The 20,133-nt window shown below is 38.2% G+C and overlaps 1 protein-coding gene across 1 annotated transcript in view; it reads right to left on the minus strand.

Annotated features, from left to right (window-relative positions):
- LOC150109383 (uncharacterized) overlaps nucleotides 1-20,133 on the minus strand; it is a 139,943-nt gene that overhangs the window by 48,358 nt on the left and 71,452 nt on the right. The window contains exon 5 of the mRNA XM_090402269.1: nucleotides 17,267-17,496. Coding sequence (XP_090258395.1) covers nucleotides 17,267-17,496 — 230 coding nt within the window. The remainder of the gene's footprint in view (nucleotides 1-17,266; nucleotides 17,497-20,133) is intronic.

Below are 20,133 nucleotides of genomic sequence, written 5' to 3' on the forward strand. Positions count from 1 at the left end.
GAGGTAGACCTAATCAGTTAGCTTTCGAATGAGACTGCAGTGAACTGGTGGCTCAAGAGGAAAAAACCAGCATTAAGTGTGGACATTTTATCAAAATTAAGTTCAAGATCAGTATTAATAATCCCTATAATTCTTGACCATGTTCTGGTGAATACAATGTGGCATAAAGGGTCAAAGCTGTATAACTGAGAGGAGATCTCCACATAGCCTTTAAAGGAATGGGAAGAACAGACCAGAGCTTCTGACCTAATGTCCAGTCCTCACCTTCTCGTGGTGTACCCTGTTGGGTATATACCTGGATACTGAACGAACGAGGATGCACTGGCAATTTGAGATTTGATCAACCAAATTGTATTCTTACTGGCTTAAACCAAAATACAAAATGATGGTACAACATGACAAAATTTCATGCCCACAGGGGCATCGCCTGGTTAAACAAGCCCCCCCCCCGTTGTTTTTGCCAGGGAACCAGGGCAAACAGTGAAAAGTCAGCTACTGAAACAAACCCCCAACTCAATATCACCAGAGTTCAAGATCGGTACTATCAACATAAGAAGACTGAATGGCAAAGAAATGGAGCTACCTGAGGAATTGGATAAGTACCAGATTGACATAATAGGGGTGACTGAAACAAAAAAGACAAAAACTGGCGAGATCTTTCTGAGCAATAAATAAAAAATGTTATATTCAGGGATGCTTCAGGGTCAAAGCTGTATAACTGAGAGGAGACCTCCACATAGCCTTTAAAGGAATGCGGAGAACCGACCAGGGCTTCTGACCTAATGTCCAATCCTCACCTTCTCGTGGTGCACCCTGTTGGGTATCTACCTGGATACTGAACGAACGAGGATGGGCTGGCAATTTGGGATTTAGCTGACCAAATTGTATTCTTATTGGTTATACCAAAATAAAAAAAAATGATGGTATAACATGACAAAATTTCATGCCGGCTGGGGCATTGCCCGGTTAAACAAGCCCCCCGTTGTTTTCACCAGGGAACCAGGGCGAACAGCGAAAAGTCAGCTACTGGAACAAATCTTAAAAAAAAAAAAAAAAAACCAACTCAACATCACCAGAGTTAAAGATCGGTACTATCAACACAAGAAGCCTGAATGGCAAAGAAATGGAGCTAGCTGAGGATTTAGATAAGTACCAGATCGACATAATAGGGTTGCTGAAACAAAAAAGACAAAAACTGGCGAGATCTTTCTGAGCAATAAATACAAAATGTTATATTCAGGCAATGACAATCAAGGAAAAGAAGGAGTAGCCATAGTATTCAACACAAAATACGAGGCTAATCTTCTTGAATGGCAGTCAGTCTCAAGTAGAGTAATGTTGGCAAATATGAGAATGGGGAACTGGACAATGAGACTTATTTGTGCCTATGGTCCCACAGAAGTTCTACTAAGGTAGAAGTGAAGGAATTTTTTGACGCTTTAGAAAAAGCAACTGACACAATTAAAAGGAAAAGTTGGTCCTTGTTGGGGATTTAAATAGCAGAGTAGGAAATGATTGTGAGACATACAATAATATTTTGGGAAAATTTGGAGAAAAGAGCAAAGCTAATAATAATGGCAAATATCTGTTGGATTTCTGCTCAGGACATGGACTGGTTATTACTAACACTATGTTCAACATAAAAATGTGCACAAATTCACATGGAGAGAAGAGGCAAGGAATAATCAAAGTCTCATTGACTATGTTATTGTTGATAGTGATGTTTTCTCCCTGGTGCAGTACACCAGAGTGTACAGAGGATTTGAAATTGGAAGTGATCACTATTTATTCTTGAGCAGGATAAAATTGAATTTCACATTGAAAAGAATAACATGTAAGAAAGTTTTAAAGCGAATAAAAGTTGAGCAGCTCTCAGATGTGAACTGTAAACTAAAATACACAAAGATTATTGAAGAAAAAAAATGAAAGAGTTTGAGAACAGGAATCAAACCTTGGAGATTCAGTGGCAAACTCTGAAGAAAACACTGACTGATTCTGCCAGAGAGGCATGTGGTGAGGTTGTCTGCAAGGATAGAAAAATTAAAACTCCATGGTGGATACAGGAAGTTAAACAGGCAGTGAAGGAAAAGAAGAAAGCATATCAAAAGTTCCTGTCAAATAAGTCAGCTTGTTCTCTTAGAGAATACAGAGACAAATGCAAGAATGCTAAACACTGTGTAAAACTAGCTAAACAAAAGTCATGGGAGGACTTTGGCAAGAATATAGAAAATAAATATCAAGAAGGTGGCAAATAATCTAGAGGTTGTTGAAGAAGCTTAGGAATGGAGGAAAGAGTGCTGTAAAAGGAGTTAGAGATGATAAAGGTGACATGAAAATGGGAGAAAAAGATATCCTTGATGTATGGAGTAATTACTTTGAAAAACTGCTAAATGAAACAAGCAGTGATGACAGCGCAGTGGTAAAAAAACACTGACCAGGCATGCAGTCAGGAATAGATATCCATACTTCAAGTAGAAAAAGCCATCAAAGGCTTGAAATGTGGAAAGGCAGCAGGAGTAAATGATATTCGACCAGAAATGCTGAAGTATGGTGGTATAAGAGTCTTACAGTGGGACACTGCATAGTTCAGAAAGCCTGGACAGAGGGACAAATTCCCAATGATTGGAGTAGAGCTCTGATAGTATCCATATATAAAAAGGGAAATAAAACTGAATGTGAGAATTACAGAGGTATTTCCCTACTGAGTGTTCCTGGCAAGATCTATGCAAGTATACTTGAGAAACGGTTGAAAAGAATTGTGGAAGAAAAGCTTGGTGAAGAACTAGCTGGATTCAGGCCAAATAGAGGCTGTCAGGATCAGATCTTCACTTTACAACAAATAGTCGACAAAGCATGGGAATATAACAGAGATCTGTATTTAAGTTTTGTCGATTTGGAAAAGGCATATGACAAGGTGCCAAGAGAGAAGCTATTCAATACGCTACAGTTATATGGTGTCAATGGGGCATTATATCAAGCAATACGTAGTCTTTATTTGAGTTGTAAGTCAGCAGTGAGAATTGAAGGAAGTACAGGAAGATGGTTTAATGTTAAATCTGGTGTGAGACAAGGATGTACATTATCCCCTCTGTTATTCATTATCTATATGGATCACATTATAAAGGAAAGTGGTATTAAACATGATATCAAAATTGGAGATGTTAATGTCAGCTCTTTGCTTTATGCGGATGATACTTCTAAATAAATCCGCTACAAGTCTGCAAGATTCTCTAAATTGAACAGCTGTTGTAATAGATATGGTATGAAGGTCAGCAATAAAAAGACAAAGACAATGAAAATAGGCAGAATCATTGAAAATGTCAACAGTGTTGTGAATGGAGAACCTGTGGAACAAGTGAAACATTTCAGCTACTTAGGCACGATTTTTACTGAAGATGGTAAATTAAATATAGAAATAGACAACAGAATCAGCAAAGCTGGTATGGTAGGAATTCAATTGAATAAATTCATATGGAATAAGAGAGAAATTAGTCAGAACACTAAATTAGCTGTATACAAGACAGTGTTCAAACCAGTTTTAACTTAAGATCTGAGAGCTGGCTCAGAAGTAAAACACTTGACCAAAGACTAGAGACCGCAGATATGAGAGTCCTGAGAAAGATTATAGGCGTGAACAGATGGCATCAATGGCAATATCATATTAAAAACGATAATATTAGGAAAGAACTTGACATTGTCAGCACATCCAGGAATGCATTAGCAGAGCTAATCTCAGGTGGTATGGTCACTTAAACAGAATGGGTGAAGAAAGATTAGCAAAACAAGTGTTCTTTGCCAGGCTGGCAGCAAAACGACCCAGAGGAAGACCAAGATATAGGTGGATTGATATGGTACAAAGTGCCTTAGATAACAGAAATATAAGATCTGGTAATGTTGAAGCCTTGACAAGTAAACAGACTGATTTGGAGGAAAATTGTAGATAGGAAGTTAGTAATGATGTAATTTTTTTCATGTAGTACTATCATATCCTGTACACTCCTTGAGGGTACATGGCAGGAATTTGATGATGATGATGATGATGATGATGTTATATTCAGGCAATGACAATCAAGGAAAAGAAGGAGTAGCCATAGTATTCAACACTAAATACGAGGTTAATCTTCTTGAATGGCAGGCAGTCTCAAGTAATTAGTCGGAACACTAAATTAGCTGTATACAAGTCAGTGTTCAAACTAGTTTTAACTTATGGATCTGAGAGCTGGGTCAGAAGTGAAACACTTGACCAAAGACTAGACGCTGCAGATATGAGAGTCCTGCGAAAGATTGGGGAGTGAACAGATGGCATCACTGGCAATATCATATTAAAAAATGAGTATATTAGGAAAGAACTTGACATTGTCAGCATCCAGGAATGTGTTAGCAGAGCTAATCTCAGGTGGTATGGTCACTTAAACAGAATGGGTGAAGAAAGATTAGCAAAACAAGTGTTCTTTGCCAGGCTGGCAGCAAAACGACCCAGAGGAAGACCAAGATATAGGTGGATTGATATGGTACAAAGTGCCTTAGATAACAGAAATATAAGATCTGGTAATGTTGAAGCCTTGACAAGTAAACAGACTGATTTGGAGGAAAATTGTAGATAGGAAGTTAGTAATGATGTAATTTTTTTCATGTAGTACTATCATATCCTGTACACTCCTTGAGGGTACATGGCAGGAATTTGATGATGATGATGATGATGATGATGTTATATTCAGGCAATGACAATCAAGGAAAAGAAGGAGTAGCCATAGTATTCAACACTAAATACGAGGTTAATCTTCTTGAATGGCAGGCAGTCTCAAGTAATTAGTCGGAACACTAAATTAGCTGTATACAAGTCAGTGTTCAAACTAGTTTTAACTTATGGATCTGAGAGCTGGGTCAGAAGTGAAACACTTGACCAAAGACTAGACACTGCAGATATGAGAGTCCTGCGAAAGATTGGGGAGTGAACAGATGGCATCACTGGCAATATCATATTAAAAAATGAGTATATTAGGAAAGAACTTGACATTGTCAGCATCCAGGAATGTGTTAGCAGAGCTAATCTCAGGTGGTATGGTCACTTAAACAGAATGAGCAGGAAATCTTAGCAAAACAAGTGTTCTCTGCCAGGTTGGCAGGAAAATGACCCAGAGGAAGACCAAGATATAGGTGGATTGATATGGTACAAAGTGCCTTAGACGATAGAAATATAAGATCTGATAATGTTGAGAGTCTTGACAAGTAACAGACTGATTGGGAGGAAAATTGTAGATAGGAAGTTAGTAATGATGTAAATTTTTCATGTAGTACTATCATATCCTGTACACCTCCTCGAGGGTACACATGGCAGGAATTTGATAATAATGATAAAATTGTTGGTATTACTGAAACTGGTTCTTAGAATGGGATGTAGCAACTTGAATTGAATGTAAAAAGTATTGGAATGTTAGAATAGGAGGGAGTTAAATACAAAGGTCTTAATGTCCCATGCAGCAATAAGTTTGAAGCTATCTGGTGGGGAATAATAGCATGAAATACATAGTAGGGTGTTGCTACACACCTGGCTGTTTACCAGCTGGGGACAAAGAAATGCATCGGTCTATTAGCCCGAGTAGTACGGAAGTACCTATTCTCCCAAACTACTGCGTCAAGGTGTACTAGGACTGGATTAACCATGAACAGACATCCAGCAGAAGGATCTCATTGGTGAGCCACGGAGTTGGGTATCACGATTGGTATCTGCAACGACGTGTCACCCACCAGTACAACAGCAGGGCAGTTCGATCCATTTCCACATGCACCATGCGTATGTGGAAATGGGCACCTTGCTATGCCTGGGGATTCCACAGCTGAAAACCAACAAGGGTACCATGATGACACCCAGACATGACATATGACATCTTACATAGGCCAACAAATGTCAGCAATGGACTCTTGACAGATGGAAGAAGGTCATCTGGAGTGATGAGCCCTGTTTGCTGCTGCACCATGCTGAATGGCCCTGGTTACATAGTTGAGGTTCAACAAGCTGGTGGAGGTGGGGAGCTTTTTTCCTGGCATGCCTAGGTCTGTTGGTTATCATCTCACAAACACTACAGAAACCTGTTAGCCGACCATCTCCATCTATATCTGCAGGAAGTCTACTGTACAACACACCTTATCATTGGGTTCATACGACTACTGAGTGGTTGGAGGAACATGACAACGAATTTGCTACACTGCCTTGGCCCACAAACTCCCTGACTTTAATCCAATTGAACACGTGTGAGATATGCTAGATCTGGGTGTGAGAACTACTGATCCTCCTTCAATGAATGAGTGTGAACTGATGGAATTGCTGCAGTGGACATTGGTCAAGTTATACACGAAGGTTGTTTGACAACTTGTGGAATCTGTTCCCAGGCGTGTGTAAGCCTTGATTGCACAGAGAGGTGGACCAATGCATTATTAAGTGAGTGTTCCTAATGCAAAGCTAAAAATTTTATTCAATCTATAAATAACTAGTTTTGAGTGCCAACAGTACTTTGTCACGAGCATTCTTATATTATCTATATAGAAGTAAACAGCCTAAGAGATAAAATATATCGGTAAGAAACAAAAGAAATACATCATCAATTTCCTGACATGTACCCTCAAGGTGTATGGGATAATATGACAGTATACTACATGATTAAATTTACTATATAAAAAGATATCTTCCTCCAAATTAGTTACTAATCAGTCGTTCCATATTATCTAATATTTTGTTCTTCTAGTTTGCGGGACTGCACCGTCAGCTGTGTGAGGCAGGCACCTTCCACGTAAGTCGACATGATGCCGGACGAGCATGGACAGTCAGAACGCCAGCTATGAGCAAGGACATCTTGTGTATGGTGACAGATAACCCAGGTACAAGTATGCGATCCGCCGCATATACAGGGTGTGTATATGCAGCAGATCAGAACAGTGTCTGGCGAGTACGGCATGAAGAAGGGCTACCCCCCCCCCCCACCACTTGCAGCCAGTGCAGGCATTGACAGCTGTTGATTATCCCCTGAGCATGGATTTTGCCCTAGTGGTTCCTGCAGCAAAGTGTCGTACAGCCCGATTTCCCACCCATGTGCTCTTTATGGATGAATCAACTTTCTCACGTGAAAGTGTAGTCAATGTCCATAATGTGCATTTGTGGGCGTCCTAGAACCCCCATGGTACACGTCCACAGTCGAACCAGCAACTGTTCGCCGTCAATGTCTGGGCGGGGATTGTGCATGACTACTTAATTGGACTCTACCTACTGCCGGACTGCCTCGATGGGCGAACGTACCGTATTTTTCTGCAACAGGTTTTGCCGGAATTGCTTCAGGATGTTCAAGTCACCATCTGCTCCTGTATATGGTTCCAGAAAGATGGGGCACCCGCCCATTTCAGCATGGACATGTGCCAACATCTTAATGCCACATTTGGGAACCGATAGATTGGGCACGGTGGCCCCCAGATTGCCCGATCTTTCTTGTCTCAATTTTTTTTCTGTGGGGACATTTGAAGAGTGTCATGTATGAGATGCCTGTGCAGTCCACAGAGGATCTGGTAGCCCAACTGTCCACCCCAGCCAGCGATGTGCGCAAAGCCTGGTGTTTATGAGCAGGTACGACAATCACTACTCCACCGCTGTGCTGTGTGTATCAACATTGGTGGACGGACGTTTGAGCATTTGTTGTAATGATCTCCAATAAATGTCACTCTGGAAACCTGTGTCTGTCTTTCATTTCCGACTCCTCACTGCGTTTGCAGCCACATATTTTTATTACGAATATTGGTAGTTTCGGTGTGTACTACCGTCCTCTCATGTTTGGGCCATGAATTCAGGGACAACCTGTAGATCTGAGAGCTGGGTTAGAAGTAAAACACTTGACCAAAGACTGGAGAACACAGATATGACAGTCCTGAAAAAGATTAGGGGGCATGAACAGATGGCATCAATGGCAATATCATATTAAAACTGGGAAAGAACTTGACATTGTTAGCATCCAGGAATGTGTTTGCAGAGATAATCTCAGGTGATATGGTCACTTAAATAGAATGGGAGAGGAAAGATTAGCAAAACAAGTGTTCTCTGCCAGGTTGGCAGGATAAAGACCATAGGGAGACCAAGATAATAGGTGGACTGATATGGTAAAAAGTGCCTTAGAAGATAGAAATATATGAGCTGACAAAGTTGGAGTCTTGACAGGTAACAGATTGATTCGGAGGAAAATTGTAGATAGGAAGTTAGTAATGATGTAAATTTTTCATGTAGTACTATCATATCCTGTACATCCCTTTAAAGGTGCATGTCAGGAATTTGATGATATAGTACTATATGGTCCTCACTAGTTGTGTAAAAAACTAAACCAGATATGTTTTCTTTTTGACATCTTTAAAATCTTCTGACATGTAGATTTGTTTCTTTGCCTTGTTTGACTGATACAACAAATGCATTAACTGAATCTTGTAACTGAAGCTTCTTCAGGGTAGGAGAAGGGGGAACCATACAAATTATTAACTCCAAATTCTCATAGGCTAAGAATCTGGAAATCTTATATAGTGGCATGAAACTACTTTTATCTCAAGACTTTACAGCAACTGAGAAAGTTTGTCTGATGTAAGAAAGGGATACTGAACTTTAAAGCCTTATTTATCAATATTTTGGGGAAGGTGTTGTAAAATCCTGGCCTAAGGGAAAGAAGTTCTTTACTTTTACCTGTTGCTGGAGATGTATGTTCTGATCCTTAGTGTTTTGATTATTCCTTCTTCCTGTAAGGGGGTGATGCTGATAAGAAAAAGCATGGAGGAATCTACCAGTGTTGGTGGGGTTTTGTATATTGAACAATAAATGCAAGAAATCACCTTGAAGGAAAGGTAACTTCTTGCGGTTTTCAAGTTAAGCTTTATTAACTTGAATTAAATGAACTTCATTCAAGAATTGTCTTAGCAGTTTACACTTGAATTTGACCATACAAAATATCATCACCATGTAACAGCATGTTTGAAGTTTTCGAAGGATTTCATAAGTTAGCTAGAAGTAGAAATAGGGAGGGGGGGGGGAATAGCAGGACTGTTTGTTTTCAGTATCTATCCTCAAACAAAGAATTTTCTATGAAGTGTCTGAATAGTTTCTTCTCCAGGTATGTTTGTGAATAGGTTAGCACAACATCTAAGCTTGCTAGGTCTGATGGTTCTATTTCCTATGTTCTTTCAATGAAGTGCTACCAGAAGATAGATATCTGGCTAATTGGAGGTAGGTGAATCTCTGGCATCTATAATGGGTATTATTAAAGGTTTATGAATGGTTTATGAATCTTTCAGGGCTCTGGAACCACTAGGTACTTGGAAGTTTTTTTTATTTTTTTTTACATATATTTTATTCTATTAAATCATCATCACAGTATGCAATAAAAAAAGAAGGCTATAGTTCAAAATTATGTAAAAGGCAAGTGTACTAGATGGTATTGATGTACTGTGCAGTGTAATGTATATCACAGCCAAGGTCTGTTACTAAACGTCGCATATGGCTTTCATTCATCAAAAATCTCACATTTACAGACCTTGGTAGTGATATACATTACACTGCACAATACATCAATACCAACTAGTACACTTGCCTTTTACATAATTTATTTTACCATAGTCTTTTTTTATTGCATACTGTGATATGCTTTACATCTCTAGTTATTTACTCGTATGTAAAATAAGTACCTGTATCAAAGGGTACATAAAATCAATTGAGTAACTGTAGGTTTAATAAAGTTTAATTTATTTTATTTATTAGTTCTTGCCAGTTATTAACACAAATTTTGAAAAATGTCTTTACAGCCACATGAATGAGTATATAAATCTAACCCCCCCCCCAATCATTAATAATGGCCAGGTACAGAACCCTATGATTCACCCCTGGTCACCATCCAATCGAACAACTCAACACCACCATAACATCACTTTCTGATATGTCCATTAGTCACTCTCCAATCCATGTTACAAATTTAGTTTGCAAACAGATTCCTCCAAGTTTGTTAACAACTCCACTGTATTTCAGATAAAGTTTTCTTTAGGCACCCCATCCTCCAATTCCACGTTCTGTTGATCTTACCATGAAGTTTCTTCTGCAAGGCACTGCCAAAAATTATAACAAACTGAAAAGACACTGCCTTCTCAGTTTATTACAATCCTTTCTGCATATGGGACTTAAAATTGGGATTATGAAAGGATTTGCTAATTTTAGTTCATTGTAAATATGATTGTTTAAACATGTATTGTAAAGCACATAGTGAAACCTAAATATTTTGAAGGAGATTGCACAAATTTTTGCTAAGTTATTAGCAAAATCAATTAGTTGTTATGGATATGATTTGTTAAAAGATCTTTTTGAGGTTTTTGATTTATTGATCTTTTGGGACTATGGAAAAACTTATAGGCATTTATAAAGTGCATCAAAATAAGGTTTTTCTAGAACAGGGATAGGATTCAAAATACATTAGCTTCTTGGTCAGTTTGGTGTTGATATGGTTGCTTGATCTAGTTAGCATTAGATGAAAGCAATTAAAAGTTTTCTTGTTCATATTCTATTGTGAAATGCAGCCTGCAGTTATTAAATGAAGTAATGATAATACTGCCTTTTTTCTCCAATGCATAAGACATCATCCTTATATTTCAAGATTTTGTGAGAATAGTTCGATGTCATGAGTGCAACATGTATACATTGCAAAACGAGGAGGATAAGTTTGCAGAGAGATTGAACAGTAAGCAAGAGAAGGTATGAGTCTATATATAGTGAGAATTTGGTTGGTCTGAGTTATCAGTGAATGTGAAACACTCACAGAATGAAAGTAAGCGAGAATGTGGAAGCGAAAGAACATACAAATGAAAAAACAAAATTGAGAGATTGAGGTGAAAGAAAGTTGGAATGAGGTAACAGAAGCAAACAAGAAGATGAGGAAGAAAAAGAAAGGAACAGCAGAATGAGAGGAAGTAAGACAGCAGGGAGCAACACAGAGTGAAATTGTGGGGATGCAAAATTCGAAGAACTAGTGGTTCAGAACAAGAAATGAAATGAGTATGCAACAGTATTTTGGTGGAAAAGAATGAAAGATTGCAACAGGATAGAATGAAGGAAAGCAGAGAAAAAGAGGTGATGAATGATAACTTGAGAACAGCGATGTAGGAGATTCCATTATTCGAGATGTTGTTTAATGAGAGACTCAACAAGGTTTGTTTTCCAGGAGGGCAAGTGAGAAAGATATTTGATGCCAGAAATGAGCAAATCGGGCCAAAAAAATCTTAGAGAGTTTTTTTCAATATGCAGCAAGTACAAAGAAGAATGATTATGACAAGATGATGTTAATGGATGTTTTGGACATGAGAAGTAAATGAGCAAGAGTTAGTGAAATGGGAAGCATATGATTTCATTGCGCATAAGGAGAATGTATATGGATGGATACCGGTTACTGAAGGAAGTGAAAGATAACAGCGTGACACAAGTAATTAAAGCATGCAGGCTGTGTCAGAAGATGGTAATGCAGCATGTAGATATGTGACATGCATTTAAGGGAAGAATGAATTTGCACAAAAATGACAGACTGCATTTAAATGAGTTTGACGTGAGTTATAGTTGGATAAACTATTGCTAGAAAGAAGTGCAATGAGTAAATTGAGCAAGAGATCAGAGAAAGTAAGATATGCTGAAAGATTAGCAGAGTAGAACAGAATAAATGTTTGTGAAATGGGGATGGTGACAGGAAGACATTGCATAAGGAGAGTGGATGCCGGAAGTAGTAGTTAATGTGTGTCTGGAAATGATCAGCATAAGAATGGGATGGCCTGGGTTGTAGTCTGAAGAGATATATATAGGTTGGGTTCAGAGGATGACGACGATTGGTGTAAGGAAATTGCAACCAAAAGGTGGCATGGGTAGGACTGCTTACAGATCTAAAAGTGAACTGTTACGTTCATTTACAAATACCAGGAGCATCAGAAATTAGGGAGATGAAATTGTTTCAACGACTGAGTATATTTATTCAAAAATTGTCAGAATAAGTGAAATGTAGGAGAAAGAGGATGATATCCTGACAGGAATATGATGTTTTTTTGCAAGTACAGTCATCCCTCGACTTACACCGGGATTCCATTCCATCTGGCAGGACATAAGTCAATACATTAAATCAACAGTGTTATAGGGGTTAGGGACTTAACCATAATAGTATACTGTCATTTTAATTTTTAAACCTTATTATAAAACTGTACTGTGCATTACTGCCACTATAAAACAGGAGAATAATCACCTAAATCTTCTTCCACAATCATATCTTCATTACCTCCCCTATGTGAAGGACCAGGCTGCGGCTCTTCTGGTGTAACCTTCGAATTTTATTTATTTTTTTAATGAAAATGTCCAATATGCTTTGCTTATTCCTCCTCCTCCTCTTCTTTTCATCATAAATTTCTTTATAGCAAGCAAACGGATCGTGCACTTTTGTTTTTACTAATAAGCAGCGTTCAACATTGAACTCCATGTCTTCAGCCATTTTGAGAACATTGCTAATTGCAGAGAACACTTCTGCAAGACCCTTCACTGTAAATTGTTTAACTACTTCTTCTTGTTTCTCTTTTCCCTCTTCCTTTTCTGCAAGACATTGTTCCTTCGACCATTTCTTCGTGGATCAACTCTTCAGGGACACTTTCTGTGAGTTGAACTATGTCGTCATCATTCACTTCGAGATTCGGATTGCTTGCTAGGCCCACTATTTCTTCACTCAATTTACAAAGGTCTTCATTTTTTTTTCAAAACTTCTAAAATCATGCACAAATCTTTTTAATGTCTTTTTCATATGCCACTCATACATTGAGAGGTCACTTCATCCCAAGCCACAGCAATATTTTTAATAGCATGATAAATATTGAAAGCTCTTTGTCAGCTCTTTGCTTTATGCGGATGATGTTATACTTCTAAATAAATCCGCTACAAGTCTGCAAGATTCTCTGACTAAATTGAATAGCTGTTGTAATAGATATGGTATGAAGGTCAGCAATAAAAAGACAAAGACAATGAAAATAGGCAGAATCATTGAAAATGTCAACTGTGTTGTGAATGGAGAACCTGTGGAACAAGTAAAACATTTCAGCTACTTAGGCACAATTTTTACTGAAGATGGTAAACTAAATATAGAAATAGACAACAGAATCAGCAAAGCTGGTATGGTGGGAAGTCAATTGAATAAATTCATATGGAATAAGAAAGAAATTAGTCGGAACACTAAATTAGCTGTATACAAGACTGTGTTCAAACCAATTTTAACTTATGGATCTGAGAGCTGGGTCAGAAGTAAAACACTTGACCAAAGACTAGAGACCGCAGATATGAGAGTCCTGAGAAAGATTAGAGGCGTGAACAGATGGCATCAATGGCAATATCATATTAAAAATGAGGATATTAGGAAAGAACTTGACATTGTCAGCATCCAGGAATGCGTTAGCAGAGCTAATCTCAGATGGTATGGTCACTTAAATAGAATGGGAGAGGAAAGATTAGCAAAACAAGTGTTCTCTGCCAGGTTGGCAGGAAAACGACCCAGAGGAAGACCAAGATATAGGTGGATTGATACGGTACAAAGTGCCTTAGACGATAGAAATAAGATCTGATAATGTTGTAGTCTTGACAAGTAACAGACTGATTTGGAGGAAAATTGTAGATAGGAAGTTAGTAATGATGTAATTTTTTCATGTAGTACTGTCATATCCTGTACACCCCTTGAGGGTACATGGCAGGAATTTGATGATGATGATGATGATATTGAAAGCTTTCCAGAATTGCATGAGAGTCTGGTCATTCCTTCAGTGGCAGAAATTGCTTGTGAAAAAGTTCTCCATAGATAATAAACCTTAAACACTGAAGAACTCCCTGATCCATCAGTTGGATCAATGAAATAGTGTTTGGAGAGAGAAACATGACCTTGAATTTGGTGAAAATCACCGATATAAGACAGATGACTAGGAGCATTAACTAGAATTAATAAAATTTTGAATTCTACATTTTCTTTCACACAATAACTTTCCATTTCATTAGCAAAACAGTTGATTAAGGCATCTACAAACAATTTTTGAGTCATCCAATATAGCTCCGATAATGAACTAGAGGAGTATGCTTCCTAATGTTTTTGAAGACTCGTGGATTCTCACTGTGCCATATCCAGCCACCTCTAACAGAATAGTAACACGGTCTTTAAGAGCTTTGAAACTAAGCATAGATTTTCGCTTTTTGTGGATGAATTGTCCGCTCCGGCATTTTTTTTCCAAAACAGGAGGTCTTATCCATATTAAATGTTTGCTGTGGCAAATAATTTTCCTCCGTAATAATTTTATCCAATTTCTCCACAAACTCCTTGGCAGCCTTCTCATCAGCACTTGAAAATTCACCATACATTTTATGCAGCGCAAAACGCTGTTTGAATCTCATTAACCAACCAGAAGAAGTTGAATTTGTAGTCGTAATCGGGTCCTGCTTTCTCCATCAACATGTTGAAGAGACTTAGTGCCTTAGCAGTTACGTCATGGTGCTAAGGGATATGCACTTTTGGGTCAGGTCCTCTATACATGATAGAAGTAGCTTTTCCATATCACCAATAGAACCTTATCGTTGCTTCACTATCGTCGATTTAATGGAAGCTGATCCATTCACAGCCTGTACGATTTTATCCTTATTTTTCAAAATGGTCGTACCTGTAGAATGAGACCATCCAAAATCATGTGCGATTACATTGATGGGCATAACCAGCAGAGGAACAGTTGAAGATATGTGCTGACTGCTAAGGGAGGTTACCGCTGAATGCGCTGTTGCCACTGCGCATGATGCACTGTTGCTAAATAGAAACCTTTTTACTTTATGCTCCCTTTTAAAAGTATAGCCGAAAATGTTGTTTATTCCCTTGTGGAATCACAGAAGTATCTTCGAACGGACGTAAGTTGAGGGATGACTGTATAGAAAGGACAACAAGGGGGAGGGGTGCTACTGATAATAGAAGGGGAATTATGTCCACATAAGGTGGAGAAAACAAGAGGTAAATATTGGTAATGGTTTTGAGGTAGTATGATGTGAAGTGGAAGTCAACAGGAAGAGATATTTAGTTGGATGTTGCTATAGGTTAGAGAATGTAAAGGCTGATTTTAATTATGGTAATATATAGAATGGAATGAATTTGGGAATAAGGAAAATTGAGTTTTTGAGAGAACTATCTTAGTCAATATATAAAAAAGGACAAGCAAGGATCAAAAGGCTTAGATTTGATAATTTCATCACAGGATGTGATTGTGAGTGGAGTGTTCTACTTCCCTCCAGTTGGCAACAGTGATCACCTGGGTTGTAGCGAACCATATAAAGACTTCTGTGAGGAAAGGATATATGTGGAATTACAAGGCTGGTGATTATAATAAGCTTGTGAGAGAGCTTGGAGCTATAGAATGGAATGAGGAGTTCAGCAGAAAGGAAACAAATGCTGCTTGGGAAATGACAAAGAAATGCTTAACAGCATCAATGTTTGAATGTATTCTGAAGGTCAAAGGCTGAATAAGGTAGGTGTCAAATGAATGAATGATGGGATTATGCATGAAATCCAGAAGAAGGCACTGTGAAGGAATACAAAATAAGTAATGGTAATAATTAGTTGCACAAAGAGTATAAAGACCAGGAAGGTGACTCAGTTGGCAAGGACAGCAAAAGTGCATTATGAGTAGAAATTAGCAAATTTGGCTAAGAAAAATCTTACAGAATTTTTTCAATATGCAGCAAGTAGAAAGAAGAATGATTATGACAAAATGGTGTTAATGAATGAAAATGAGATTGGTAACTGCCCACCAAGGACACAATTGAGGTATTTAGTGGACATTTGGTTATTGTTAGTGTTGTTACTGATTAACCAATAACAGCAAATGCTATGTGCTAGAGGGATCACATCATATCAAAATAATGAATTATTTCTGATATTTATCATAGGATGAGGATTGTCCAGACTTTTGAAGGGGAAGAGAGAGGCACTCATTCAGATTCAAATGAAGCTGGTGTAACAGGGGCCTCAGAACTCTCTTTGAAGAGACATTTGTATTTAAAACTGCTTCTATGAAAAGGTGAGCCTCGTTCCAAAGGCTATATTTGGTTCCAACCCACATGCTGTGCAAGACTAGACTTTTGAGGTTTAATTAAGGTATTCAAACATAGCACTTGTGTTCACTAAGTCATTTTTCACAGAATGGGTGGACTGTCTGTTCAAAATTTTGTAAACACAATCTAGAGATGAAAGCAAAAGTCTGTCTTTTTGTAGGTGGTAAAAGATTTAGGAGAATTCCTAAATTCTGCTGAGAGGAAAATGTGGGTATCAGGTGGAACTTCAAGATTCTGCCTATAGGTTCTGAAATGCCAGAAATATATGGAATCCTGCATTCTATTGAAGAATCCTCCAGTCTAGGAAAATAGAGTTTATTATCTGTTGAATTGATGAGGGTTGCAACCACATGATTCCATTGAAGTTTTGATGATTGTAGATAGGCTTATACGTTGGTAACACATGACTATTAAATTATTTCAGGAATTGAGTTGTCTTGGCTGTTGGGCTGAAGTTCTCAAAATGCAAGCTTCCCAAATTTGGGAAGATTGCATCTTGAGAACTTCAGCCTGACAGCCAAGACGACAGCCAAGACAACCCAATATAGCCAGTTGGGGGGGGGGGGGGGGGGGAAGCACCTTTAGGACTCTAGGAAAAACGCTAGCTTTCTCTCTTCTGCCTCATTATTTGCTCTTTGTAGTGCCTGCGTCATAGTTTTATGTTCCCATGAAGATGGCAATGTGACACTGCCGAAATATAGGAAGTATTTATTAGTTTCTTTCAATTAATATTCCAGTATACGTTATAAATTCCTGAAATAATTTAATAGTCATGAAGTTTTGATGGTAGGAAGCTCTTGTCGTAAGGATGAAGGAGAACAAATGATATGTGCTCTATTAATTAAGGACTTGACAATCCCAATTTTCTGGGAGAGCATGATGAGCTGAAGTCGGATGTAGATGTGTGAAGTAAACAAAGTACTTTACTACAGGCTGTGCAGGTAGTAGGATGTCCAAGAAGAGTACCCCCCCCCCCAAAAAAAAAACAACCTCTCCTTTTCCATGGTGAACTGAATACATGGATGCAGGTTGTTGATTCAATGCAGGAAGATATATACTATTTACACAAATACCAAAATATCAATCCAAACTATAATTTATTATAAATTTACTTGCCTTGCTTTTCCAGCTGACAATATGGCAGTTACAGATGCAAAAAGGCCTATGACGGTAAGGCTAGGTGGTGCTGGAAACTGAGAAATTAGCAACCATGACAGTGGAAAAATATGAATTCCTAAAGATTCTTGTAGTTCAAAAAGTCCCATCATCAATAAAGCTATCAAACATGCATGGCTTGATAAAGTCAGCACACAAACCAACAGCTGAACTCCTTGACTTCCATGAGGCTTAAAAAAATAAATAAATAAAAAAGCCTTAGGTATTATGAATTAGTGCAGCATATTCTAAGATTTATAACAGAATGGTTTATTGGTATTATAACAGGTATCACATAACAATGAGCAAGAACAATGAGAACATACACAATTTACAAATTCAAGAAATACTGTTGGTGGTAGATGGTGTTATTTGTTGAAGGTAGTAATAGATGGAAGATTCAGTGAATTATGTATAGTGGAACAAAACAGTGTGTCCTCTTGTGATGAGTTCTTGGAGGTGTCACATAACAATAACTTATTTAATGAATGTGGACCAGCAATTGAGAAACACTGATCTTGATGATAAAATATTTCCAAATTCCCAATCAGAACTAATGCAATAATCAATCAGGCACAACCTCAATTTTATTTTATTTATAAAAATTTATTTATATTGCAAATCCAGACAAAAATTTGTACTCTTTTCATTAAAATAAAACTTTAGTTCAACTCATTTATAGACAAGATTCTATTACTAGATTGAATATTCTTGTATCCATGAGTAATTTCCACCACACACTGCTCCATGGAGTTATCTCTAAGAAATTCTATAAATTCGAACCCCATCTTATATGCCCCCCCCCAGTCTACACTATTTACCAACAATTTTATGGACCCCTGTTATTTGAAGTTATGGAACATTCCAGGTTTGTTAATAAAATAAAAACCATGTACAAATAGTAGGAAGCAGCATTTCATTGTAGCAGTTGAATACAGGTGGTATGGCAACATGACGTAAACTCAGCAACTTCGAGAGAGCTGTCATTGTGTTCTGTCACATTGGTAGCATGTCCATCCATGCCATTTCTGCTCAAATGGAGCATTCCAAAATCAATGATTGGCAATGTGATCAACAATTCGGGACGTTCTGGTATCACTAGTGCAGGAAAACACCAGGGCAGCCACCAAAAATTAAATAACAGGGACAGCAGGGTGTTAAAACAGGTGCCACGCAAAAACCAACTATAATTGGCACTGACCATCTGTGATGAATTCCAGAGTGTCAGTAACACCATGGTGAGCAATAATACTGAACGAAAAGAACTCCATTTACTGGCATTCCATGGAACAGCAGTGGTACACAAGCCGAACATCAAAACAACAAACAAGGCAGCTTGCCTGGCCTGGTGCAAAGAGCATGTGAACTGGACAAATAACCAGTGGAAAACGGTACTCTGGAGTGATGAATCAAGGCTCACCTGTTTCCAGTCTGATGGTAGGGTGTGGGTGTGAAGGCAGCCTGGTGAATGCTTGTTACAACAACGTGTTGTACCCACAGTAAAGTTTGGTGGTGGAGGAGTAATGGTGTGAGATGCATGCAGCTGGTTTGGAGTGGGACTACTGATCATTGTCCATGGTTCCATGAAGGAAGCTCAGTACCTTGATATTCTGGATAATCAGGTACTCCCTACACTGTCGAGTTTTTATGGAACAGACCCAAGTTACTATCAAGACAATAATGCCTATGCCACAAGCTGCAGCTGTTATGGAATGCTATGAAGAGATGGGTATTACACAACTTCCCTGGCCTGCACAGAATCCTGATCTCAACCCCCCATCGAACACCACTGTGGGATAAATTAGAGCGGTGATTGAGGTCCAGAGCAGCACGTCTTTGATCAGTCACTGAACTCAGGTGCGTTGATGGAGGAATGGAGACAAATTTCACCTGATATCTGCCACGCATTGGTGGAAAGCCTCCCTGAAAGGATGTAGGAGGTGATCAAAGCCAAAAGGTAGACATACCCGATATTAGGGTTCACCTGCTGGTATCAATTGTAAATTGCTAAAGTGTCCAGACAATGATTGGTAGATAGTGTATATTCCCATTGTTGAAATTCATAACAATTGTCTTCATTGCATCAATAAGATTTATCTGCCTATGCAGTTCACAGGCCTCTTTAGATTATCTGTAGCATCATCCAGTTGTGTGTCCTGTTAGTCTTTATCTTAACACCAAACAGTCTTACACCAATTTCCTGTATTACTGATACTAACCATTGCCATTAAAGATTTCTACTCTGATTGGATTTAATTCCCTCACAATCATCAAAAGTACTTTGCTACTCTTATTTTATCTGTCTTCTCTGAATAAACTGAGCCCATCAGTCTATTTCTGTCACAAATTTTCTCAGTCAGGTGTCACTAATGCCTGTAATTTCTCACTACCATCGATGCTAAGAACTCCTTGCCTTTATTCCTAATGTTTTTGGTGTTAGCGTATAACATGACAGTTGACTATTGGGCTGATAAATGCTCAGAAAACGCTTTAAACATAAATCTTAAACCATATCCCTCTTCTATCTTCACAATTTACATTTTTACTTCTTGACAAAAACTAGTTCTGCATTTCTTAAGTTCATCCCTAACAAGCTATCAATCATTCTCTCTCTCTTTCACTCACACACAGTTATTATATTCAGAATTTCTACCACTTAATTCAATGCCCTCATTCACACTTTCACGCAACAACCTAAACATATCTAGTTTCCATAACTATTCACTGAACAATAATTTCTCCAAGCAAGTGACTTCAGAACCATTTGAGTGAAATCCATCTTTCAAGTACAAATCCAGATTGCTCATCAAAGTCACCCCCCCCCCCTT

This window comes from Typopeltis vanoorti, chromosome 2 (assembly GCF_054136105.1).
Source record: "Typopeltis vanoorti isolate ZY-2024b chromosome 2, IOZ_Tvanoo_1.0, whole genome shotgun sequence".
NCBI lineage: Eukaryota > Metazoa > Arthropoda > Arachnida > Uropygi > Thelyphonidae > Typopeltis > Typopeltis vanoorti.